This window comes from Medicago sativa, chromosome 4 (genome assembly GCF_051527215.1).
Source record: "Medicago sativa cultivar Bolivia chromosome 4, Bolivia_mono, whole genome shotgun sequence".
Classification (NCBI taxonomy): Eukaryota; Viridiplantae; Streptophyta; class Magnoliopsida; order Fabales; family Fabaceae; genus Medicago; species Medicago sativa.
The window spans coordinates 53,781,040-53,805,648 of record NC_140752.1 but is presented as its reverse complement, the minus strand read 5'-3'; the positions used below and the strand labels follow the sequence as shown (position 1 = coordinate 53,805,648).

Genomic DNA, 24,609 nt, shown 5'->3' with positions numbered 1-24,609 from the left:
AGACGCCACCACCAACAATCCTCTTCTTGCAAAAGAACAACTCCAGCCAAAGCCTCCACCAATTCATTAAGTAATTCCTTCTCCCACTCAAACAACAGTCTACGCCAAGAGAAAGTCAAGGAAGGCACCCCTTCTACCAAAACCCCCAACTCACTCACCTTTGCTTCTTGATTATTAGAAATGGAGTAAAATCTAGGAAATTTGGTACTTAATGGAATGGTATCCCTCCAAGCATCATTTCAAAAACTCGAGTTTCTCCCATTCCCAATTTTTCTAGACACCTCCCTATTGAACCAATCAACTCCAACCGCATTCTCAAGAGACATTAAATCCTTCCACCACAAAGAGGCAAAACTCAGCCAAGGTTCGTGGTCTTCTTCCACCAAACTCCCAATCCGAGAGCCATATTTCTCCACTAACACCCTCTTCCATAACGATTGATCTTCATTATGAACTCCCCACCTCCACTTAGTCAAAAAGCTCAAATTTACCACCCGAATATCTTTCATACCTAGACCCCCATATGGCGAGGTTGACACATCGTTCTCCACTTTACCCAACAAGTCTTACCCCCCACCCCACCCACATCACATCTCCCCGTAGAAACTCTATTTGAATTCTAACAATTTTCTTCCAAACTTTAACCAACATCTTCATGAAAGATAGGTAAAAAATCGAAACCAAGTTTAACACCGAGTCGAGAAAAACTATCCACCCTCCAAGACCAACATACTTGTTCCCCCACGAGTTAAGCTTTCGTTTCATAAGGTCCAACAAAGGATCCCAAGTCGAAAGACGCCTTGGGTTCACTCCCACCGGAAGCCCCAACAAAGGAACTCCCTTGACTACAATTAAAAAAATTACACGTCATTTAGCAAAAAGACATCTTGTTCAATTCAAACAAATATAGACAACGGTAAAAAAGTACAATGTCGCACAATCTATCTAAGGACTCTTTGTACTTTATTTAGTCTTATTATCCAATTTCTCTTTACTCAATGGTCTATTCAAGCAATTAAATTTGTTGATCTATTTGTCCACGTCGAGTTGAATCTTCAAGAAAAAATCTAAAGAAGAAAGACCAATTATGTCGACGTTCATAAAAAGAAAAATGTTATGTTCTTATAAAAGAGAAAAATCAAGAATATGAGTTAGGAATCACATCATAAAATCAACTCGAAGTACATTTGAATTGATATATTTCATTGTATTATCCTTTAAGAGAGTAATCATCCTATCAATGACTTTATATATCAACACATATACAAACTCAACCATCTTCATGTTTGCCCAGTAGTGGCGAGAGACTTTAAACACTTGAACCTCATGGACTTTAGAAAATTAAATAGAATTGTCTAAGTCAAGATCCTTGCTGAAAATTCATCATATCTAGGAAGCAGATATGATGAGGGACATTGAACTTAGAAAATATTGATACTTCGTGAATCTTGTAGTAAACTTTCTGAGTATTGTAATCACATATTGTCGTAGATTAGAGTCTAAATAGGATGGATTCTCCATTGTTGATGCTCTTATAATTCAGAATAAAAATATATCATCATCGGTGAATACTTACTTGATAATGTTGGATAATATAAAAAGAAAGAATAAGAAGAAATAAAAATTAGATCACTTTCATAAAAGCCAGGAGTTTGAGAAACCTTCTTCAACAAGCTCAAATTTATTTTATTTATTATTTATTAAAAAATAATATTAAGAGCATTTGTCAACACAAAAAAATAAAAAATAACAATATTAGAGAGCACAAAGAGTCCCTGCAGTCACATCACACTCACACAACACAACACAGCTCGAACAAAGTTTCTTTCTGTTCTCCCGCCTCGACGCACAAATGGTATCTTAGGGTTCTTCTTTCTTCCTCTTTCTTTTTCAACTTCAATCGATTTTCCTCTTTCAATTTCTTTATCTAATATTTCTTTTTATTAATCTTTCAATTTTCGAATTTCAGAGTGACATAAGAAAATGGTTCATGAAAACACACGATAAGCCCAACAATGCCGCCGCCGGTAACTCCTCCAACAAACCCTCCGATCAACCCAAGCCTCCTCCGGCTAAACCCGACCCGGCCAAAACGGTTAGTCCTATTACATTTTTTTGTTTCCATTTACTTGATTTTTGTAATTCATTTTCTTTAGTTTTTTTCTTCTGTTAAGTTAAGATAATGATTTTGCTTCAGAATTCGTAGATTCAATTGTATGATGCATGAATGAAAAACTATGTAATTTGAAGAATGCGAAAGTTTTTTTTTTTTTTTGACATGTTTACATTGGCCACTGAACTAAAATGTTGTTTTGCATGATTATTGTGTAGAGGTTTGTTTGCATGTACAAGTAAAATTATTTGATGTTTTTTTTTAACTGAGCATGGCCCATTTTTAATAGGAAATTGTTGATTTTTAACAAGAAAATGCTGACTGCTATGAATACTTTTAATTGGCTTATTTTAACAGTTACCCGGATACGATTTCCGTCAAAGATGGAAGTAACCATAATTTGTTTACTTAAAAATAATATGCGCGCGTGAGAGAGGAGGTTTAAACGCATTTGTATGTTTCGTGCCGGTTCCCCTTCGTAACAAATGGCAATAAACAGTAGCAGTAATAACACGTGTGTCTACATGGGTCTGGACCGGGCGTCACGTGTTAATTAAACCAAGGAGTGGAACAAATCAAAGCTTTCGTTTTGCTAATAGATAGATTTGTATTAGTGATTAAAGAATGGTTCTTCGTAAATGATCGCTCGCTTAATTGGTTTCATCAGGAGATTCATAATTCAAGGAACTAATTGTCTCTTCATAGGGTTTTAGGACTAGTTGGTTTTTTGATATATGAAAAATTGCGAGTGTTAAGGAAAAAAAATGTCCTTTTGCAGGTACCTGCTGAAGGTCAAGCAAGCTCGGGCAGAAGGAAAACTAGCAAATATTTTAATACTGATAAGTCAAAGGCGAAAGATGAGGTAGAAACGCAAGTGATACCTGCTAAAAGAAAGACTAACGAAGATGACGGAGATGACTCTGTTCCGCCAACTAATCAAAAGAAGGTAGCTGGTTCCACTCCTACTAAAAAATTGAAGAGTGGATCAGGTAGGGGAATCGCCCAGAAACCTGTAGATTTGGATGAAAGTGATGAAGAGGATGAGAAAGATGCTGTGACTCCTATTAAATCTGGTGGAAGGGGTCGTGGTGGAAGAGGAGCATCAACACCAGCATCTGGTGGAAGGGGCCGAGGGGGTGGTAGGGGAACCGCCCAGAAATCTGCAGCTATGGAAGAAGATGATGAAGATGACGAGAAAAATGATGCGTCTGCTGCTAAATCTGGTGGAAGGGGTCGTGGTGGAAGAGGAGCCTCAGCACAAGCATCTGGTGGAAGGGGCCGAGGGGGCGGTGGTAGGGGTGGATTCATGAATTTCGGTGAAAGAAAAGATCCTCCACACAAGGGAGAAAAGGTTCAAATTTATCAAATATCTGGATCTTTCAATCAAATTTTTTTCTTTGATGATTATCTGAAACTTCTTTCATGTTCCAGGAAGTCCCTGAAGGTGCTCCTAACTGTTTAGCTGGTTTAACGTTTGTAATTAGTGGAACACTGGACAGGTATTCACATAAATCTCTAGATTTGCACCAAGCGGAACTTATTTCACCAATGAGTTGTTTACCTTATTTTGTTGATGTTTAGGTTCTCTTTCCATATTCAGTGTTTAGGATATTGATTATTTCATGTCATTTTCACTCTCTTCAGTTTTTATGTTTGTTTACAGTTTGGAACGAGAAGAAGCGGAAGATTTGATCAAACGCCATGGTGGCCGTGTCACCGGATCAGTCAGCAAGAAAACAGTAATAAAATGCTTTTTATTCAATTGCAATTATGAATTAAATTTACTTAATCAGTATGTGATTAACATTTTTGTTTGCAGAACTATTTGTTATGTGATGATGATATTGGGGGAAGAAAGTCTGAAAAAGCTAAAGAGCTAGGGTTGGCACTCTTATATTTATACTTTTAAATATTACTAGGTAGTTTAAAAAGTTTTCATATTTTGCTAATGCTTACGTTTCTCTTTATATAGAACTTCATTCCTCACAGAAGATGGATTGTTTGACATGATTCGGGCATCTAAACCTGCAAAAGCTCCTAAGCAAGAGGAATGCAAGAAATCTGTGACTAAGGCTGTTCCAGTGCCATCTCCGTCAAAAGTTCTCCCGAAAGCAGAAACAAAGGGTAAACCCTATAAAACATTTTGTAGTTTTACATTACTTGTGTTGTCCTTTTGATTGCCCTTCTTAGTATTGAAGATTTAGCAGCAGCTCTTAGAGTAAAGCTGTTCAATCAAAGGCTGTTTATTTATTTATGTTCTGAGTTGCATTCCTTTATCACAAATGCAGCCTCTTTGCCTTCATACTCACCTTCCAACCAAGCCAAGCCTAAGAAAGCTGCTACTGCTCAGTCTAATTTGACATGGACAGAGAAACATCGACCTAAAAATCCCAAGGATATCATAGGGAATCAGTCACTGGTACAATAACTTGTCCTCATCAGTCATTACCATATTTCAATGGTTTCTTTTTATCATATGTATACTTGGATATGGATCATCATTTTCCTTTTTCTTAAATGTGTAAATAGGTTGCACAGCTTCGAACTTGGTTGAAAGGTTGGCACGAGCAATTTTCTAACACTGGTGGTAATAAAAAAGGAAAAAAGCAGAATGACCCTGCTTCTAAAAAGGCTGTCTTGTTAAGTGGAACCCCTGGTATAGGCAAAACAACTTCAGCAAAGCTGGTGTGTCAGGAGCTTGGTTTCCAAGCCATAGAGGTGGGGACATTTCTTATGAAATTTATGTGCCAATGGTATTTCATCAACTGATTTTCCTCGCATGTCCATGTTTGTGTTGAAGGTAAATGCTAGTGATAGCCGTGGAAAAGCTGACAGCAAAATTGAAAAAGGAATTAGTGGAAGCAATGCAAATTCTATCAAGGAACTTGTGACCAATGAGGCCCTTGGTCGTAATATGGATAGGTTGGTCACTCATTATCGTAATAAGTAATCTGTGAGTCAATAACTTACACATTGTTAAGTCTCTCTAATTGTAAATTTCAGGTCAAAGCAGTCCAAAACTGTGCTCATTATGGACGAGGTTGATGGGATGTCAGCTGGTGATAGGGGTGGTGTTGCTGATCTTATTGCTAGCATCAAGATATCAAAAATTCCTATTATCTGCATTTGTAATGACCGTTACAGTCAGAAACTGAAGAGCCTAATGAACTACTGTTTGCTTCTTAGTTACCGGAAGCCTACAAAGCAACAGGTCTTTCTTGCATACCGCTCACTGCTAGATGCTATTGCTTCTCTTTTATATAAAATTTAAAATCATCATTCATTTAGATTATGTCCTTTTGTTTCTCTCTTTTCATCAAGTCATTTTGTTCAAGTTCTATTTATTTAACATGTGAAAACAATAGCAATCCCTTGTTTGTACAAATATTAGGGGTGGCCCCGCCAATTGTTTTATGGTTGTCTATATTCACCATAATAGAGTTGATTTTGCCATTTACTTGAACGAATGAGTGTTGTTATTGCTCAATACTTATGGGAGATAAATATACCATTTTTATCAAGGCTAATATTTGATTTCTAATATGTCCTTTTGTTTAATAATTACTCTCTTTTTCATGACCACATTATGTTACTTGACTATTGAACAAGAACACGATTTACTTGTTTTATTTCTATTAATTAAGCTTGCTCAGTTCTTGAATGTCATAAACTTCAACATTAACTTACATGTCTGTCTGTCTTGCGATATTGCTGTTCCACTTTGGCCAAGTTTAATGTGTGACTTTCTTGAATCTCTAATAATTTGGTGTTGCGTATGATCTGATCTTGACTTTGGATTAGTTTTCAATGATCTGAGTTTTCATCTATGATGACTTAGTTTGGCTATCTTGTTACCCTTAAGTGAATCTGGTTAAAGTTCGTAAATCTTATATATAGAGAAAGTATACTTATTCTCTCATCTCCATATTTTAAACTACGTCCTAGGTGAAATATCTAGGGCTGGTCTCATATTTTAAGAAAATTCACGTTCATCTAGTTTGATAAAGAAGATAATGAAAAAAGGGAAGATTCAGAAGAAAAAAGAAAAAAGGGAGGTTAGCCTTCGTAAAGTGAAATTAAATGAGGAAAATTCTTATACTCAGCAAAAATATTAATAGTAAATGCAGTGACGAATAAATAATAATTGGATAGCAAATGAAATGACCTCATCCAAGTGTAACTCCATTCAATGTTATAAGTTTCGCTTCAACTTTAAAGTCATTCACCAGTTTTGGGTGAAATAACCTCATCCAAGTGCAACTCTGTTCCGTGTCTTAACATTTGCGTCAACTTTAAAATCATTCAACAGTTTTGAGATGGATGCAAAAATTGTCTGTTCTTACTTTTTTGACATAGTGATATGTAGTATGTTATCCCACTGTTTTCCCTCCGCCCCCTATTGAAAGATGGGGTATATCTGAATAAAAAAAATATTGTTCTATCCTCATGAAAGTGACTTTCATTGCTAATGGCATATGGTGTATCATATATGAGGGTCTAATTGTCTAAGTTTTTGTATCAAACCTGCTTACTCTTGAATGTGAGTTATTTTACAGCTTGTAGCTTTAGTTTTTAAGTCTGAAAATATGCTTAATATGTTAAAACAAGCATGCCGAGGTGTGTCAGCTTAAAACTGAAATTTTTATTTATGCCAGATGGCAAAGAAGTTTATGGAGGTTGCTAAGGCTGAAGGGCTTCAAGTTAATGAGGTAATTTCTGCCAACATAGTTCTATCTTATATCTTGGAGAGCTTTACTCTACTTGATTTTGTGGGCTATGAGGGTACACAATTTCTTGGAATCATTGATATCCGTCTCACAATTTTTTGTAAATTCATATTGACTAATGTATTTTCTTAAATCATTCATCATGTTTGTTTTAGATTGCTCTTGAGGAATTAGCAGAAAGAGTTAATGGAGATATGCGCATGGCACTAAACCAGTTACAATATATGGGCCTCTCCATGTCAGTTATCAACTACGATGATATTAGGCAGCGGTTACTTACCAATGCGAAAGATGAAGACATTTCACCGTTCACAGCTGTTGATAAGTATGATATTCATATCATCTAAGTACTGCACTTAAACATGCTTTATTGTCATACTCTTGATTCTAATTTCCTTTTGGCTTGATTGGTGTATCTTTGTTCTCAATATTTGTGATTGTGTTGACTTCCTATTTTCTTCTCCATTAAATCTGCTACATTTTATTAACCTTTTTTGTTAGTCCCAGACCCTCAGTGGCCTGTCAAATCATGTGATCAGATTGCTCTGATATTCCGTGCTTTCGTTCATGACATTGCAGTTCGATTGTGCTTATATTAAGGGCTTTTAAAATAAATTTTTATTCTTACATAATTAGTTTTGGTGCAAATATCATCTAATTATAGCTGGATTTTGGGATAACTTTCGTACATAGCCTCAATCGGAGGCTGTCTGGATTTTCAAGTTCATGTAATAATATAATTTGATAGGGTAAGGAAAAATATATGTTTGACTGTAAGGGCTCAATTGTTGTGGCCTTCTGGTAGCAGTTTTATATATATAAAATCCTTATAAAATACTACTCCAGCATGAAATATAAGCCAAAATGGTTGCTGATAAGTTGATTATGTGGTTTAAAATTAAGTCCACATACATCAACTTTTCAACTACCTTTTTGCTTCTATTTCATTCCAGAGGAGTATACTTTTTGGTTTTGCTATCTTTTGTTCCTGTAAATAACAGTTGTCACTCCGTGTGATGCCACCTTGGAATGATTATGAGGATCCTGAATTTCATTTCAATGGTTAATCTGTAATCTCTATTTAGTTCCTCAATGACACGTGTGTGAATGTGGTGACATTTATAAGGTTTATGATAAGTTGTAGATCTGTTAATTTGTTGTCATTTGACTCATTTCATCAGAGATTCAAGGTGGGCTCTGCATGACAAGATTTCGTCCTTTGAAATCTGAAGCATTAACTGTCCAGAAGGTTGTGACTAAATTAAATTGCATGACACTTTTTTTTTTTTTTTTTTGTCTTGTAGGCTTTTTGGTTTTAATGCTGGAAAGATGAAAATGGATGAGAGGATTAATCTTAGCATGAGTGACCCTGATCTTGTTCCTCTACTTATCCAGGTTCTTTAATTCATTTCCAATTTTTTATGCCTTGTTTTGTTTGGGACTCATTCATCTTAGCAGGCCAATTATATAATGAAATTTGTACTTAGTGGTCTAGTGTTTTACACCACCTCTTGCATTAACCTTGTTCAACTTTGATAGACCAAATAATTTGGCTTCTCATTTTATAATCAAGCCTTATATGTCTGCAAAATCAACATATCTAGTTAATAAAAATCACAATGGCTGATTGAACTTAAATTTTGTTAAAATTAAAATGACATTAACACCATTTAACTTGCCAAATAGTATATGTTGGAATTGGCCATATTCAAAAAATATTTAAAACCTGCCATATTAATTGGTCCTTGCATAATCTTCTTATTCATGAATTTTCTTCAAGGGAAGGTTATATAGATTTATTTGGGCCTGTGTGTTTGCTGCTAATGCAATCATATCTCAGGGTTGGAAGTGGTGAAGAATATTCATTTACATGGAATAATATAATAGTTAAAAATAGCTTTTGCAGATTTCATATTCAGTAGTAATTTACTTTAGGGGAAATTACACAGACCTCCCCTAAGGTTTCATGAAACAACATAGACATCCCCTCTATTTTATCAATAAACATTAACCTCCCCTACCGTTAAGCTCTATCCAACTGCCGTTAAAAGCAAAAACAGAAATACAGTATTTCACTGTCTCCCACCTTTTTCATTCTGTTTTTCTTTCTTTTCTTAACTTTTTTTAACATCCCTATTCTAGAATTGATACTTTGGATTTTCGATTTCCACCAAAGAATCACCAAATTTTTAATCCCCTATAGTGATTACACTCAAAAAAATGGAGTTGCAAACCTAATTAAAGCAATGGGTTTTAAGAATTATATGTCTGACAATTCAACAAATGTAGTAGACAACAGTGACGAAATTAACGTGTTCAAACAGAACAAACTATTTATGTAACGTGTGTATGATGAATCTGGGATTAAGTGGTATGCAACTCCTATGATGCAATATTCTTCAATGAAAATTGCAGAATTAGGGGAATTATGATAGTTGTGAAATGAAATTAAAAACAAAAGCAATAAAAGAAAAAAAGAATTGAGATGCTTACGGTACTAATAATAGGAATATTCATTGATATGTTGGGAGAAGATTTCTCATTCAATGGAAAAGTGAAGGTTTTTTAGTTTTTTTTTTTTTGTTGGTAATCAACTTTTTTTTTGTGGTGAAAGGATTTTTTAGTTTTGATAGAATAGCAAATGGTGTTAGTAAGGTGTTAAGTTCAAAGGGGAGGTATCTATCTATTTTAAAAGATCTTAAGGGAGGTTAATGTTTGTTTAAAAAATAGAGGGGGTGTCTATGTTGTTTCATTAAACTTTAGGGGAGGTCGATGTAATTTTCCCTTTACTTTATTGCCGGATAGCCCTGATTGCCTTAATGTTGTGTACTTGGTGTTCCAATATTCCTCATTTTTTTTCTTTTCTTTTTGACACTATATGGCAGGAAAATTATATTAATTATAGACCAAGCTCAGCCGGTAAGGATGACAGTGGTGTAAAGCGCATGAACCTGATTGCCCGTGCTGCCGAGTCTATTGCTACTGGAGATATAGTGAACGTACAGATTCGTAGATATCGACAGTGGCAGCTCTCTCAAACTAGTTCTGTTGCATCATGTATACTTCCGTACGTAGCCTTGTCACCGCTCTGGAAAATAGCGAAATTTCCTTATTGAATTTTTCTCCATCCTGTTCATCTTTTCTCTTTATCATTGTTTCAGTGCTTCATTGCTACATGGGAGTAGGGAAATACTTGAACAGGTAAAATAGTTTGTTCCGTGCGTATCATTGCAATATATATCTCTTCCCTGACCCCCTTTTTTTTATTTTTTTTATTTTTCTGGCTCAGGGTTTCAGAAAATGTTATATTAACACAGTCCTCGAAGTGAATGTCTTATGTGTTGAATTTATAGGGTTAATCTTGTTTGATATGGAGGCTGGAAAAAGTAATACCCAAAATAATAAAATTTATTGGTAGTAGCATGATTGATCTACTTCATGTTGTTATAGAAAACATATGACGTACTAATGAGACTTTTAATCCTAATTAAATAAGGAAACAAATCAAGAAAATAGGCAAACAAATTATTAGCGATAATCTAAGATAAGCATATTCCATAACAATGATGTGATGATAAATTTTCGGATGCTCTTATATTATTGTCATACCCATGGGATAAATATGAGTAGGCGAGACATTTGACTTTTAGTTTGGTTGCAATCCCCAGTCCAAATACTTGGTTAGAGAGATATAGAATGATTAATGAATCTTTATAACTAAAGATTTATCCAGAGTCTAACAAATGGTTTCATATCTTGAACAATAATCATATGTGACTGGCTTTCGTGGGGTATTTTCTACTGGTTTTTTTTCTTTTCTTTTCCCATTGAACTCACCTGATTATGCTTGTAGCTTTGCATCATAACTGGTATTATTTCTGCAGGGAGAACGAAATTTCAACCGATTTGGTGGGTGGCTGGGGAAGAACTCGACAATGGGCAAAAACATGAGGCTTATGGATGACCTGCATGTTCATATTCTTGCATCTCGCGGATCTAGTTCGGGAAGGTAAATATGAGTGCAACATTTTACTTTATCACGCTTTCTCATGCATCTGGTTCAGAGAGTCTAATTTCATCCGGTGACGTCAGTACTTGCAAATTAATTGTAAGCCTTTGATTATTTTGGTAAGGTTTTGGATGGAAACCAAGTGTAGCTTAAACCCTGTGAATTTGATCAGCTGACAATAAGCTGATTTTTAGTTGTGTTAACATACAAGTCAATGTTAGGAACTATGTACTTCTAAAATTCTGGGTTGTAATTTCGTCGTGGTCTATGCATGCATGTCTGTTTCTTAGGGTGTGTTTGGATTGAGGGTTTAGGAGGGGAAGGAAAGGGAGGGCTTACTTTTCATTTTTAAATTACGGATTATATAACATGTTTTTCTAAAATAAATTAAGTGTGATTGAAGTGTATATGATCGTTTATCATGTTAATATATTAACTTTTTAAAAAACATTTCATAGTGTCCGTAATTTGAAAATGAAAAGGAAACCCTCCCCTCCTAAACCCTCCATCCAAACACACCCTTAGGGTATGGAGGTTATAAAAACATTTCATAGTGTCCGTAATTTGAAAATGAAAAGGAAACCCTCCCCTCCTAAACCCTCCATCCAAACACACCCTTAGGGTATGGAGGTTATTATGTCCAATAGACTTTTAAAAGGCAAAGGTTTTCATTACAACATCGTCTTGTAGATTCATTGTGCTTTCACAACATATTGCAGGGATACTATTCGCCTGGAATACCTTACTACTCTTCTTAAGAACTTGACAGAACCCCTCCGAGTTCTGCCTAAGGTTGGTAGTACATTATGTTTTTTTTAAGGAAACTTTTTGTTTCAGACATGAAATGTTTTAAGCCGAACTGTTGAATTTTAGTTTATTCATGCATGGCTTTCTGGAAATTATCAGGCTGAAGCTGTTGAGAAAGTTGTGGAATTTATGAACACATATTCAATCAGTCAGGAAGATTTTGACACTATAGTAGAGTTATCGAAATTCAAGGTTCCTCAACTATATGTAACACTTGTCTCTTTACCTCAGTGATCTCAACCTCAGTGTTAATTTTTTAATATTCTATTCATCAGGGTCATCCTAATCCGCTAGATGGCATACAGCCTGCCGTTAAGTCAGCCTTGACAAAAGCATACAAAGAGCTAAGCAAAACTCGGACTGTTAGAGCTGCGGATCTAATTACTCTTCCTGGAATAAAAAAGGCACCCAAGAAGCGGATTGCTGCTATTTTAGAACCAGCTGATGAAGGAGTGGAACAGGGTGATGGTGGCAACACTTTGGATGAGAGTGAAGAAGAGAACACCTCTGACGTAGATGAGTCAGGTTAGTAATGTTTTTTTTTTCTTTCTATTATTCTTCATATCTTACAATAGATCCACAATCATTGGACTCTAATGACTGGAACTCTATAGCACTATATTACTCTCATTAATTGATTCCTTATACATTATTCTATGATGCATGATGCAATAGAAGGTGCCGCAACTGGCGAGAAGCTGAAGTCAGAACTTCAAAGTTGGAATTCAAAGGGTAAGACATGTGCTATTGGCATGTTTATTGATTTGAATTTTGGGCAATTTTATCCTTTAAATAGAAGAGTGTAGCTGATTTATGATCTATGTTTGTTTATGCAGGCGTGCAAGTAGAATTGGAATTGAAGGGATCGGGAAGTTCCAAGAAAGTATCCGGTGGTAGAGGTAAAGGTGCTTCTGCATCTGCGCAGAAGGGTGCTCAAACGTCAAAGACTCCTGCAAAAAGAAAAAGGTGAAGTATTATTAAACGTGCCTTTTTCTGGGGACATTACTTGGACGAGTTGTATATGAACCCTACTATTCATGTAATTGATGTTAGGTCTTTCTAAATTTTTGAATTGTTTTTTAGAAAGTTTTCTAGGAGGATTTCGTGAACCTATGTATTGTGACTGTTTTTCTTAAATGCAAATGATGCCTTGTGATATAAAATCACCTCAAACTAAAAGAAAAGTTTTATGGTACAATTATAAGATTGGGAATGTTGTATATGATTTAGTGATAGGTGGTAAAAAGCACAAAAGAACAGATTCACCAAAGAAAATGTTGCATCAGATGAATAGAAATATTAGAAGATATAAGATTAGAAATATGACATTAGAAACAGTTGAGGTAAATGCTATGTAGTTTGATCTGTGAAGTCGATTTCACTGGGTGGTATAAGGGTTGGTTGTTGATGTTAGTAAAAACTCCCAATTTTTTTTTTTTTTTTTAAAGAAGCAAGAAACTCCCAAATTGATTTGCAGAGAAGAGCGAAGAAGCCACTCGGTGCTGATTCACAACCTTATTCCCTCAACTTCCATTTTTAATGAATTCAGTATATTTTAACTCATCGATGTGGCAAGTTTTATTTTAACTCATCGATGTGGCAAGTTTCCAATGTTAAACTCTACTATGGATATGGATACAACTTTGATTTGAGGCTTTTCTGCCATCAATCTTTATCACTCACCCTGCATGCTTCTTTCCAAAACCCCAATTGCTTCGGTGATATTAGTACTTATGTTATGCTTTAGATAAGCATCAAATCAAACAAGTAATGAAACGATGGAATACACTGTTAAGATTAATCACCTCGTGATAATGAAATGGTAGAACATATATTTGAGTTATGCGAAATGAAGAAATTACAGGAAAAGAGTAATGTCTTCTATGTCGAGAGCCTAATGTGAGTAACATGTGTTTTTTAACAGAGTCAAACGATGTAAACAGAAGAGGGGGAGGGGGTGGGGGTTCTATGTCAATTGAAAAATTGAACTGTAGACCTCGGTAAATTTGAGTTTAAAACTAGAGGAAGTGTTTGTGATAATCAACAAAAACCTTGGGAGGGGTGCAATCTCGCTTTAATTTTATATTTATATAAGCTCTATACTAAATTATGTCTAAATGAGTATTTCTGCGAATTTTGTATCATTTTTTCTTGTATTGTTTATTGTCTTGAGAAGTGATATATAGGACAAAGAATAGTGTTTTGATTCAGAAGTAATGCATGCATCCATGTGCCATCTGTTTATCATATAAACTTTTCTTATAACTAAAAGAAAATGTGATTGTTAACCTAAAATAAAATGTGTATTAAAAAAATCTTATACTTTTTTTGGGGGGATATTTTCCTATAAATTGTAAGCTGGATTTTGTAAGTTATATCCGAAGTTTACTGAAATTAGTTTATTGACATATTAAACTATTTTCAAAAGATTTTTCAAACTCTCCAACAAGTCCATCTGCAAGTAGATAAGTCCTAATAAATTATTGATAAGGTAGTGAAATGCAGTGTAATTTGAAGAAACCACTTCTTAGCCATCTAAATTACTTGAAATATTTTATCTTAGATGTGTATAGGAAAGTGAGTAAAAGAAAAAGGAAATTGAAAAGGTGCATGCTAGGTTACGTGACCTATTCATGTCACGCACCTCACAAGAGCTTACTTTATCATTTGATGTATCTAATCTCATGATACTATCTTACACCTCCCATACCATTTTCATCTTCATTTTTCTTTTTCATCCAACCATTGTCCCTGACTCACTTTCTATTACAGTTTTTGTATATGTTGCACCCTTGTTTAAAACACCACCCAAATTTATTGTAACTATTAAAAACCATGTGAGGACAGAGTGTTGGGCATGGACAAAGAATAAAAAAAATTCCACTATGACTCTGTCACATTCTTTGTTGTATAATTTCCCTTTTTTGGTCCAGATAATTTTTTTTACATCAATGGGGTCTACCCTAACCTCCACGACTATGAATCTCCAGAAGAACAAAAAATGCACAGTAGGGACTATTTTGGAATTTTGATACATTGAGAGGACTATTGTGACTACTCATTACACATTCAGAGACCAAAGTGACTATGATCCCTTAAGTCAAATTGATGTTTTTATGTTTAATATACCATTTCTTTTACCAGCTCAGAAGATTATAAGAAAAATGGATGTGATTTAGAAACATATATAACTCAAGTACTTTGCATTGATTTATGAACAACTCTCCACATTTTTGGTATCCCTTCCTATTATTATGCTGCTCATGATATCTAAAATATCCTGAATTTTTTTTATGCTTATACAAAGAATAAATCACATTATAGTTATTTGACTCTTAAGTCTTAACCATTCAATAATATCTTTATATGTTGATCTGAGCCTTGATCCCATCTCATATATACTTAAGTCCACTTTATAAGCCATGTGTGTAACTTCATTTTACTACTAAATATTTCAATCTGTTTGAAAGTCAAAGATCAATTTGATAGTTTACCACATTTACTTTGCTTCTTTATATAAGACACAGGTAGGCATCCACAGCTTCAAAATTTAAATAATGTCCATTATCTTCTGTCTAGTAATCAATGGAAAATAATAGAGAAGAAAAAAGTTCTGGTACCCACATTTTTAACATTGCAATATACCCAACTCTTCCAATTAAATATAATTGAAAGACACGGTAGTTGATCAATGAAAGTTATAAGCAATACCTTTAGTGTTTCTTACTTCAAACATCAATGAAAGACACTCAAGTATTTGCTCGATTTCAAAGTAACTATTACTCATTCATTTGATTATTTTTTGAAGAAGACTCCTTCGTTTGATTATGATTTCCAACATCGACTTATCGGCTAAGTGTGTCAAAATTACGATGAGTCAGTGTGATACTATGCACTACCATTGCTATAGAATTCTATGTAGTCTATGCGAAAAGAAAATATCAAATTGTCCATTAGCATCGGCTATACCCATGCTAATAACAGTTTTTTAAACCAAAATCGTTATACGAAAAAAGAGAAGTTGGAAAATGTCATCTCCTAAAAGCAACTTCCCACTTATATGAAAGAAAATTAGTTGAGGAGTCATGCTTGCAAAGTATTAGATGTTCAATTGGAGGAGTGTGGTATAGTGAATTTGTTTTAAGGAGGTTATTCTAGAAAAAGAAATTCCCTCATTGACACTTAAATCCTGAATTATGATAATTTCACAGTTTAGGGAAATTAGCATTGGTAGTACACAAACATCTGAAGTCCATATTTCAAACCACTTTGAGGGCATAATGTGAGCTTGTAACTAAAGTCTTGATCAATTCTTCAAAACTCAAACTTAGCAAATCCTTCATCTCTTTCGACCAAAAAAAAAAAAAAAAACTTAGCAAATCCTTCTAAGTTAAAATTTACCTGCATTAAACTGCTCAAAGCTAAACAAAAGCATAACCAAAGAACTAAATTATAGATAGTACCAATTTACGGTTCAATTGGTTAAACCATCCGATTCAATTCGGTTTTTACACCACAAGTCAAGATCAATGCAGATTCAAAAACAGGCAAAGTCGACAAATTTTGCCAGAAGATAACAAAACAAAGACATGTGAAAATAGAGAGACATAAGGAGGCAGCCATAAAAGATCATATTACAGTAAAGAATAATTTTATTATTCCATCTTCAATTTCTTGAGTAAAATTACTTACCGAATCGGGAACGGATTATCGCCCTTCTTATTACACAAAACCTTTTCACCCCACAACCTTCTATTGAATTATAATAGCAGCAGTACTAATTGAACCTAATTACATATATATTAATAATATATGCACTATATAGAAACCTTTGTGCTCTCATCAAGGACCCAAATCAACAAAGAGAAAATCAAGAGGGAGAAGAAAAAACAAAAAGTTGGCTAAACCAAACCCATATTATAGCAGCTGCTATTAACCATTCATTCAAGTAAAGCTGGCCTTCATATTCCGTTGACTTTTTACATCTTTGGAATTTTCTGTGCATCTGCAATCATAGCATGATCTGTTAGAATGTACTAATAAATAATGTTGAAGTAAACTTAGAAAGCTAATTAAATGGTTAGGTAAACTTAGAAACCAAAATATGGAATTAAAAAGAAGTAATGCTTATTTATTTATGATTTGGTATTTTGGATTTGAAATCACATGGGGGAAGGAGAGGGAGAAGTTGCTAATCACCACAACCACCAGGTCCAAGGACTCTGGGCCCGTTTGGATAAACAACTTAAATTGCAACTTATAGCATAAGCGCTTATAATGATAAGCGCTTATTTATAAGCTATTTCTATATTAAAAGAAAAAAATAAGTTAAATTGTTTCCGTATAAGCTATCCTACAGAGCTTATGAAAATAAGCTTACAACATATGAACATGTCGTAAGCTGTTTTCAAGAGTTCTTCCAATTAATCTCACAAGTGTTTAAGGCAATTTATAAACTTAAACAAGTCAATCCACCCTCAGATTCCCTACAACCATGGAAAACACGCAGCCAAGGGATCTCGGATGAAGATCAGATGACTCATGATTTCACCAAATCAGATTAAATTATAACTTGAATGAAATATGAGTCATCTAATATTTCAAGGGCCGAGATCTGCAACTATGTGAATATAGGGAATCCAATTCCTAAGACCAAAGGTTAGAGAACCTGCATTGATCATCTACTTTCACCAACTAAGGAGCATTTTCAGTAACATCAACATGACTACGAGAACATCAAGCGAAACAGATGAAAATTTCAATGATTTAATATTTTGTTCAAGTTAATAAGCAAACATTAATGAGCTAGCTATCATGGAGGAATCACAAGAAATGAAGCAATAATCTCACTTTTTTGTTTATTGACAATTGAATCTAGAATGCTGTCCAAAGGTTCCAAGCATCCAGCAAGCCGTTTCCAGCAATTTTCCTGTCATTTCAGTCAAACTTTAGCTTAAAGAGATATTATGTAGTGATCTCTATTTAATTATTACAAGCTATAAAGTATCATTGAAAAGGAACCATGCAAAGTTAGATATGAAGAACTTTGATGTCACAGCATGTCAAAGATACAAAAGGAAATAAATTCATTTAACAAGCCAACCGTTTAGTTGCCCTATTCTCTGTGCAAGGCTTGCACAAAGATTTTGGTGGGAGATATAGATAATACAAATGGCAATTAGTAAATAAATTCAACGGTGAATTTTGTGCCTGTTATACTTGAAGGTCCCATCAAATTAGTAAACCATTCCAAGTGAAAAAGATTCATTACTACAGTGATGTGACACTATCTTGTTTATTTTTAATTTGATATTTAGTTCAAAATGCTAAAGCTTTCATTGTTAGTTGCCTTGCAATTTTCAGTGACATGTATAGGAAAACCACTTTATATATTTAATATTAGAAAGAAGTTAAGACCTTTTCTTTTTTAAGGTTTAGACTAGTTTCTTAAACCTTAAGTAATCTATTTGCTACATCAATTCTCTATATTTCCTAAAAATCAAACCTAACATCCGTATATCAGAAGAAAACAATTTAGCAAAGAAAAATACTTGGACATCAACAACTCAAGTTCACCATATTACAATTGTATAACTTAAATCACATATTCCACAGGCCCACTTCAAGAGATCACCTATAATATAAGTCTTAGTGCATGTTTGGAATCATTTTTGTCTCTCAAAAGTGATCCTGAACTGAAAAAGTTGATTTTGACATGTTTAAGGAGTTCTTGAGTAGAATTAGTTTTGTCTCTATAATATAAACATGAAGGTTTCTATAATTAGAGCCTCTAACTTATTGTTCTATTCACTTTCTCGCGAAGGTTTCCAAACATAAATCACTTTATATCGACTAACTTAAACAAAAGTCAATTTAACTACATAAATTTTTATCATGGCAAAGCCAAACACACACTTAGTCTAGACACTTCTCTTTGAAAATTCTTTTCTTCCCTAATAAACCAATGTCAAAGTAAATACTTTCTTCTGCTTGCATCACAATTATTTCTACCTCCAAGCTTCAACAAAACACCACAAGAATCACATCCAAAAGCATAGCACATAAAGTTAAACGCAAAGAAAATTTTAATCCAACCAAATTGAACACATCATAATCACCTTTTTGTACTTTTTCCCTATTTTCTTCTTGACTTAAAACACACCCAAACAAAATAAAGGAAAAAGTGAACAAGAAAACAAAAATCAAAGCAACGCACCTCTTCTTTGCTTGGCCACAACCTTAGCGGGTTTACCCTTCCGTTCTTGGGTCACAGCCTTATCAACAACCTCTTCTTTTTCTTCATGTGGAAACAAAACCCCATCAATCCCTTGCACAGAAATCCTCCCATCCGTATAAATATCCGGGTCAAACAAATAAGCCGAACCATCACCATGCCCGAATTTAACCGACCCATCAGCTTCTTCAGCATCAACCTTATGAGGCAATCTCAGTGTATCATACCTCACCTTCCCAAATCTTCTAACAGCATTATACATACTCTCTTCAGTTTGATACTCAGGAATCAAATGATAGTACATAATTTGTTCCGGTGAACCCGGTTCACTCAACTGGTCCGTTGTTAACTTAGCCATAGCTTCATCATTTGGTGCTAGAACTGTTAAAACATAACCCTCTGATACTAACCTACTCATCTCCGTCGCTAACGACGTTAAGTTCACCAGAATATCCGCCATCTCGTTATAACCTCCATAATGTATCAGTGTTTGAATAAAATCCTTCACCTGTGCCTCCCCGTTGAAATGATGGTGGGGTCCACCAGGTCCTGAAAAACAAGTTAGTTACAAATTAATTTCGAGCACCCGGACACCAGACACTACACAATTGACATGTTGACAACTAATAATTTATCAAAATAACAAAATTGAATATAATCAGATGTATTGGTGTCTGGTGTCAGGCATTGACACTGTCATACACTGACACCAGACACCAGACACGTCTTCCATCAGAAGTGTCGGTCAGTGCTAAAAAGCTTCCATTACCTGGCGCTGGCGCCGGTGCCAGAGAAGGTCCAGGAGCCAATGCATCAAAAATAGGAAGAGCAGGCGGAGAGCCAGGCTTCTGCGGTGGTGGCGGCTTTTTCAACCGATGAGTCCTCGGATCAACCTCCGGTGCACCTTCGGGTTTAATTGCAGCAATAGAAACAAGACTCCTCCTACGGTTAAAGTCATCTTGAACAGACCTTGGAATAAGAAGCCTTTCAATTCCATGAATAACACCATCAGGTCTCATCACATCATTCAGATGAACAATCTTAGCTCCATTAACCAACCATTGTTGCGATGTTTCATTTCCCTGTATCAATAACTGATGCTCAAGCGACAATGTTCTATGTCGGGTCGACCCGCCTTTGTTGGATACAGATCCATTGATTCGTGTTGGGATAATATGTGACATTAACAAAGTCTGAAGAGATTTAAGATTCCGTGGCTCTAAGAGGAAAGTTTTGAAATTTGGGTCAAGATCTCGTTCAAGAGCTTGGTTTTTTGGTGCGAAGATTGTGATGTTGTTTTTACCAACAGTGTCTTCTAGTGTTTGTAGAAGCATAGCTTTTTCAACGAGTTCAGCTAGTTCTGTATAATGTGAGTCTAGTAAAGCCACTAAGATTGAGTTTGAGTTTATTTGAACCGTTGAAGAAGAAGAAGATGAAAAAGATAGAAGAAGAATGAAGAAGAAGAAGAACGTGCGGTGTTTGATGTTGATGAAACCATAGATGCCGCAATCTATGGCCATTTTTTAAGGTTTTGGTTTTGGTTTTGTTTTTCAGACAAGAACATAAACCAAATGCTACCTCTGTGTTTATGTTTATGTTTATGTTTGTGTTGTGTTGTGTTGTGTTGTTGTAATGTGAGTGTATGAGAAAGAGAATAGACATAGAGAGAGAGAGATGAATGATTGTTAAATGGTGTTTTGTTGTGTTGTTAATTTGGTGATTAAGAGGAGTTTGTTTAGGTGGTAATGCTGGTTTTGTTTTTTTAATCTTTGGGGTATGGGTAAATTAAGAAGTGTCGGTTGCATTGTGAAAGTCTTAGGACACGTGGCGGGGTATGATTGAAGGGGAAGAGTGCGGTGTGTGACATTGAACTAGGAGTTGAGTGTGGGGTCTAGTACTCTCCCAACTGCTGCTACCTGGCCCTTGTTGATATTTTTTGTGATTCTAACATCTTGTGATGAGTTAATGAAGGTTAAATAAACACACCCACTTTCATTATTAGTATAGTATTAGAAAGGGAAATCTTAACTTGTGTCCTCAAGACACAAGTTAAAGAAATCAAAAGATATAATTTTTATCTTGAAAATATAAGTTGTTATCTTCCGGCTCTAGTTAAAGAAATTTAAAGATATAATTTTTATCTTGAAAATATAAGTTGTTATTTTTGATTAAGTATCAATTATATCATTTTTTCAATACAAACCTAATTTTTTTTTTTGTTTAACCGATGTCTTTAGAACGTTGGTTAACATTTTCTTAACCGTAATAATAAGGTTTTTCCATTTTCATTCTCCCTTTTATACTACCTTCGGTCCTATTTATAAGAAAAAGTTGGGTCAACAAAAGTTGATGAATCTGGACTAAATTTTTAACTACATACATCAACTTTTGTTGACTCAAGTTTCTCTTATAAATAGGACCGAAGGGAGTAGTCAGTTGCAATAAAATTTATGAGACTATATCTTATAGTATTTGTTTATCTTTTTTTGCTGTCTCTTTTACCTTATGTGGGTTAAATAAAGAAAGACCATATTTTCTTTACCTAAACAATCTTTTACCTTATTTTTTGTTAGTGAGTTTTCATAACATGTTAAAAAACATGCTCAAGATTGTAAATTAATCTTTAAAATGGTAGCCATCAATCAAAATAGTTTTTCCAAAATATAAAATACGAATATATCTTGAAATGGTAAAGACTTATTTACTTTAGAGAAATGATATTTGTACAACCAATTTGCAACAACTTTTTGACAACTTTCTCTCTCATACTCACATCATGTTTTTATTCTATCTCTTCCTTTTTCTCTCTCTATTATTTTTGACCAATAGAAATAAAGGAAATGGAAGTTGTCTTGAAAGTTGTCAACAATGGTTGTTCATATATCATTACTCTTTACTTTATCATTCTTAATATGTTTGTCTAATCTATTTATTTTATCAAGTAATCACGTGATCAAAATTTCACTTATAAAGTAAACAAGTAAAAAATTCCAAGTTTAAACCCCGCCGATCACATATTATAATATTTATATAACTAAATTACTCTTGCATGGATGATATATATATATTTTTTTTTGGTCTTAGATGAAGTGGTAATTCACTAACTGCCGACCTTGAATTATTTTTTTCTTTCAAATCCATCACAATTAAGATATTTAAGGCAAATGAAATACCTCACGACTTAGGTCTTTTAAAACTAATTCTCAAGTCACACCTTTTTTTTTTTTTTGTAAAGGCTGGATTACCTCACTCATTCACAGTTCACACAACAACAATTCGCACGCATAGAATAAGTTTAGTATATAAGCGTTGAATAATATTTCATAAATGTTGCATGATTGTTGTGTTCATTTAATATGAATATAAATCAGCAATCTTTTTTATGGTGACATATGGTTCATCAATCTCGTGTAGACCCCACTTAGCTTCCACTTGTTGTTGGTAATATGTGTAATTTGATAGAGCATCATCAATTAGCTGAGCTGTTTCTGTCCTTCATAGACTCTATAGTATAACCTAAATCAACACTCCAAAACAACACTTAATAAGGAATTTACCAAATACAAAACGTTCTAGAAAAGAAAAAGTTATCTATACACTATTTGGTAGAAAAATACAAGTTTGTCATCTATAGCAATATATAATTTTGAGTAAACCAGCAATTTGATATAAATTCTCGAATTGGTTCTTAATTCTATTAATAACTTAAAATGGTCCTTATTTTTTTCAAACGTTTCTCAGATTGGTCACTGACTCTATTAGTTGTTTTGCATTTTAAGTCATTAACGTACCAAATAAGATCCAAAAGGCATTATTACATTAACCACTAAATAATATACAAAAGACATTGAATCATTAACACTCAAAATACAAAACGACTAATAGAGTCAAGGACCAATCTGAGAATCATTTGACAAAAACAGTTAAGTTATTAATAGAGTTAGGGACCGAATTGAAAGTTTAATACAAAGACAGAGACCAACTTAATGGTTTTTTTTTGTGGTGGCCGGGGTTCAAACCCCGGACCTTGCATATTTTATGCATTGTCCATACCAACTGAGTTAAGCTCACGATGACCAATTTAATTGTTTATTCATATAATTTTGTATATGTGAATATTTGTAGCTGGAAAATATTAATTAAAGAAGAATAAAAGCAAAGTGTAATAGATAATATTATTTGGAAGAAAAGATATAAAAGGAAAGTAAATGATTTGGTAGTGGAGAAGATTATAAATAGAAAATAGAAAAAGTGGATGCATACTTTATTTTGTTTTCAATAGCTAGCAAACACGAGTATTCAATGTGTGGAATGAGACTTGTCCCCCACCGTCAAGCTGTTAATCTGTCTATATTCATCTTTCTTTGCTTTATCTTTACTTTTATCTAATTTTCATGAATGTCAAAGTTAAAAATCTTTGGTTGATGGAGAAATATATTCTGAATTTGACAATGTTTTGCTTTTGTAATTTGCATGGTTTAATCAAGGGGTTTGTTTTTGTTTAATCCAGGATATCACATAGTTAGCTGTGTGCCATAAAGAAAATTATTGACATCATTCAATAATATTTTTCATGTGACCAAACAGTTTTTTTTTTCACTACAAAAAAAAACATTTTTTTTTTTATATAGAACATTTACTCTCTCTCTGTTACTTTTTTATTTATCACTTTTGAATGTATATTCAATAAATAATGTATCTGATACATAATATAAATCAAATGCATATCATTAAATAATGAATCTGAAAAGAAAAAAAATATTTTTTTATATTTGAGACCGGAGTGAGTAAAATTCAAGATTTGTTTATATAGTCGTTTCGCTCCGCTTGCTTTACTACACTCATTACATTTTTTGCTTCATACACTATACTTGATCGTCTGTCCAGTTATCAGTGAATATGAGATAAACTTTCACATGCTAATTGTATATGGGTTAAACTTTCTCTAGTATAATGTAGTTTACTGAAGTTTACAAAATTTCTATCGCCATGGCATAATTTGATTTAGGTCTATAAAATTAAATCTCATAAGCACTTACATCAAGGCATCAACCACCATTTGGAAGTATAAGACATAACGAGGATAAAATAGTAGTATTAGTAGGCTTATGCCGTGAAGAAGAAAGTTGGAAAAATGGTATGGCACAATTAATTACGTACCTCACACTAATGAATCACATAAAAACGAAAGGACTATACATTACATAAAGGACAAGTAGAAGTGATTAAGGAACGTAATTCTATAATCAGTATTTGGTGGAATGGTAGAAGAATCCATTATTATATGATTAACAATGATTTTGGTCATAATATTAAATGAGTTTGGTTTGGTGTATCCCTCAACAGTTAGGTATAAAGCATCGAGTCCTTCTATACTCCTTCCTTTTTGATTCGTATCAATGTTTTTTTTTTTAAACATTAATATGAATTAATGAATCAATCACTTTCAATGAAACTTAAAAATTGAACAAATAAAAAAAATTCATATTTTATAATTAGATCATTAAAATATTAATTAATACAATTAAATTTAAGTTTAGATTACTATTTTTTTTAAGGAGAAATATAAAACAGATGATTATATCAGTTGTTTGGCTAAACAAGTGAACTCCCTAAAATTGGATCTATATAGTAAAACCGTTAATCAAAGAGAATAGATTATAGCAATATGTTAATGTAATTTATACATGTGTATTCTTAGTCTATGAAGTGATGCAGT

The 24,609-nt window shown here is 33.8% G+C and overlaps 2 protein-coding genes across 2 annotated transcripts; one reads left to right on the top strand and one right to left on the bottom strand.

Annotated features, from left to right (window-relative positions):
- The first annotated feature begins 1,783 nt into the window (after positions 1-1,783).
- Positions 1,784-12,819, top strand: RFC1 (replication factor C1). The gene is made up of 22 exons (XM_085701572.1): positions 1,784-1,855; positions 1,970-2,095; positions 2,892-3,464; positions 3,545-3,612; positions 3,777-3,852; positions 3,933-3,994; positions 4,086-4,237; positions 4,402-4,532; positions 4,643-4,831; positions 4,914-5,035; positions 5,117-5,324; positions 6,769-6,822; positions 6,996-7,165; positions 8,145-8,235; positions 9,726-9,907; positions 10,002-10,041; positions 10,725-10,849; positions 11,569-11,641; positions 11,756-11,848; positions 11,932-12,181; positions 12,332-12,388; positions 12,493-12,819. The coding sequence occupies exons 1-22, from the start codon at positions 1,853-1,855 to the stop codon at positions 12,624-12,626; spliced, it is 2,979 nt and encodes a 992-aa protein (XP_085557698.1). The 5' UTR covers positions 1,784-1,852; the 3' UTR covers positions 12,627-12,819.
- Positions 12,820-16,290: 3,471 nt separating this feature from the next.
- On the bottom strand, positions 16,291-20,532 carry LOC146929847 (fasciclin-like arabinogalactan protein 15). The gene is made up of 4 exons (XM_085701571.1): positions 19,660-20,532; positions 18,873-19,439; positions 17,507-17,585; positions 16,291-16,661 (listed from the first exon to the last, which is right to left on the bottom strand). Exons 1-3 carry the CDS (start codon positions 20,408-20,410, stop codon positions 17,515-17,517), a joined length of 1,389 nt encoding a protein of 462 aa, XP_085557697.1. The 5' UTR covers positions 20,411-20,532; the 3' UTR covers positions 16,291-16,661; positions 17,507-17,514.
- Between the last annotated feature and the right edge of the window lie 4,077 nt (positions 20,533-24,609).

What these genes read in the sequence shown, in the direction of transcription:
- RFC1 (XM_085701572.1), top strand. An exon ending in CCGTTCACAGCTGTTGATAA is followed by an intron (nt 7,166 to 8,144) that starts GTATGATATTCA and finishes TTTGTCTTGTAG; the next exon opens with GCTTTTTGGTTTTAATGCTG. An exon ending in CTCTGACGTAGATGAGTCAG is followed by an intron (nt 12,182 to 12,331) that starts GTTAGTAATGTT and finishes ATGATGCAATAG; the next exon opens with AAGGTGCCGCAACTGGCGAG.
- LOC146929847 (XM_085701571.1), bottom strand. Translation starts at nt 20,410, where the DNA reads ATGGCCATAGATTGCGGCATCTATGGTTTCATCAACATCAAACACCGC. An exon ending in GGCACCGGCGCCAGCGCCAG is followed by an intron (nt 19,440 to 19,659) that starts GTAATGGAAGCT and finishes CTTGTTTTTCAG; the next exon opens with GACCTGGTGGACCCCACCAT. An exon ending in TGTGGCCAAGCAAAGAAGAG is followed by an intron (nt 17,586 to 18,872) that starts GTGCGTTGCTTT and finishes CTGAAATGACAG; the next exon opens with GAAAATTGCTGGAAACGGCT.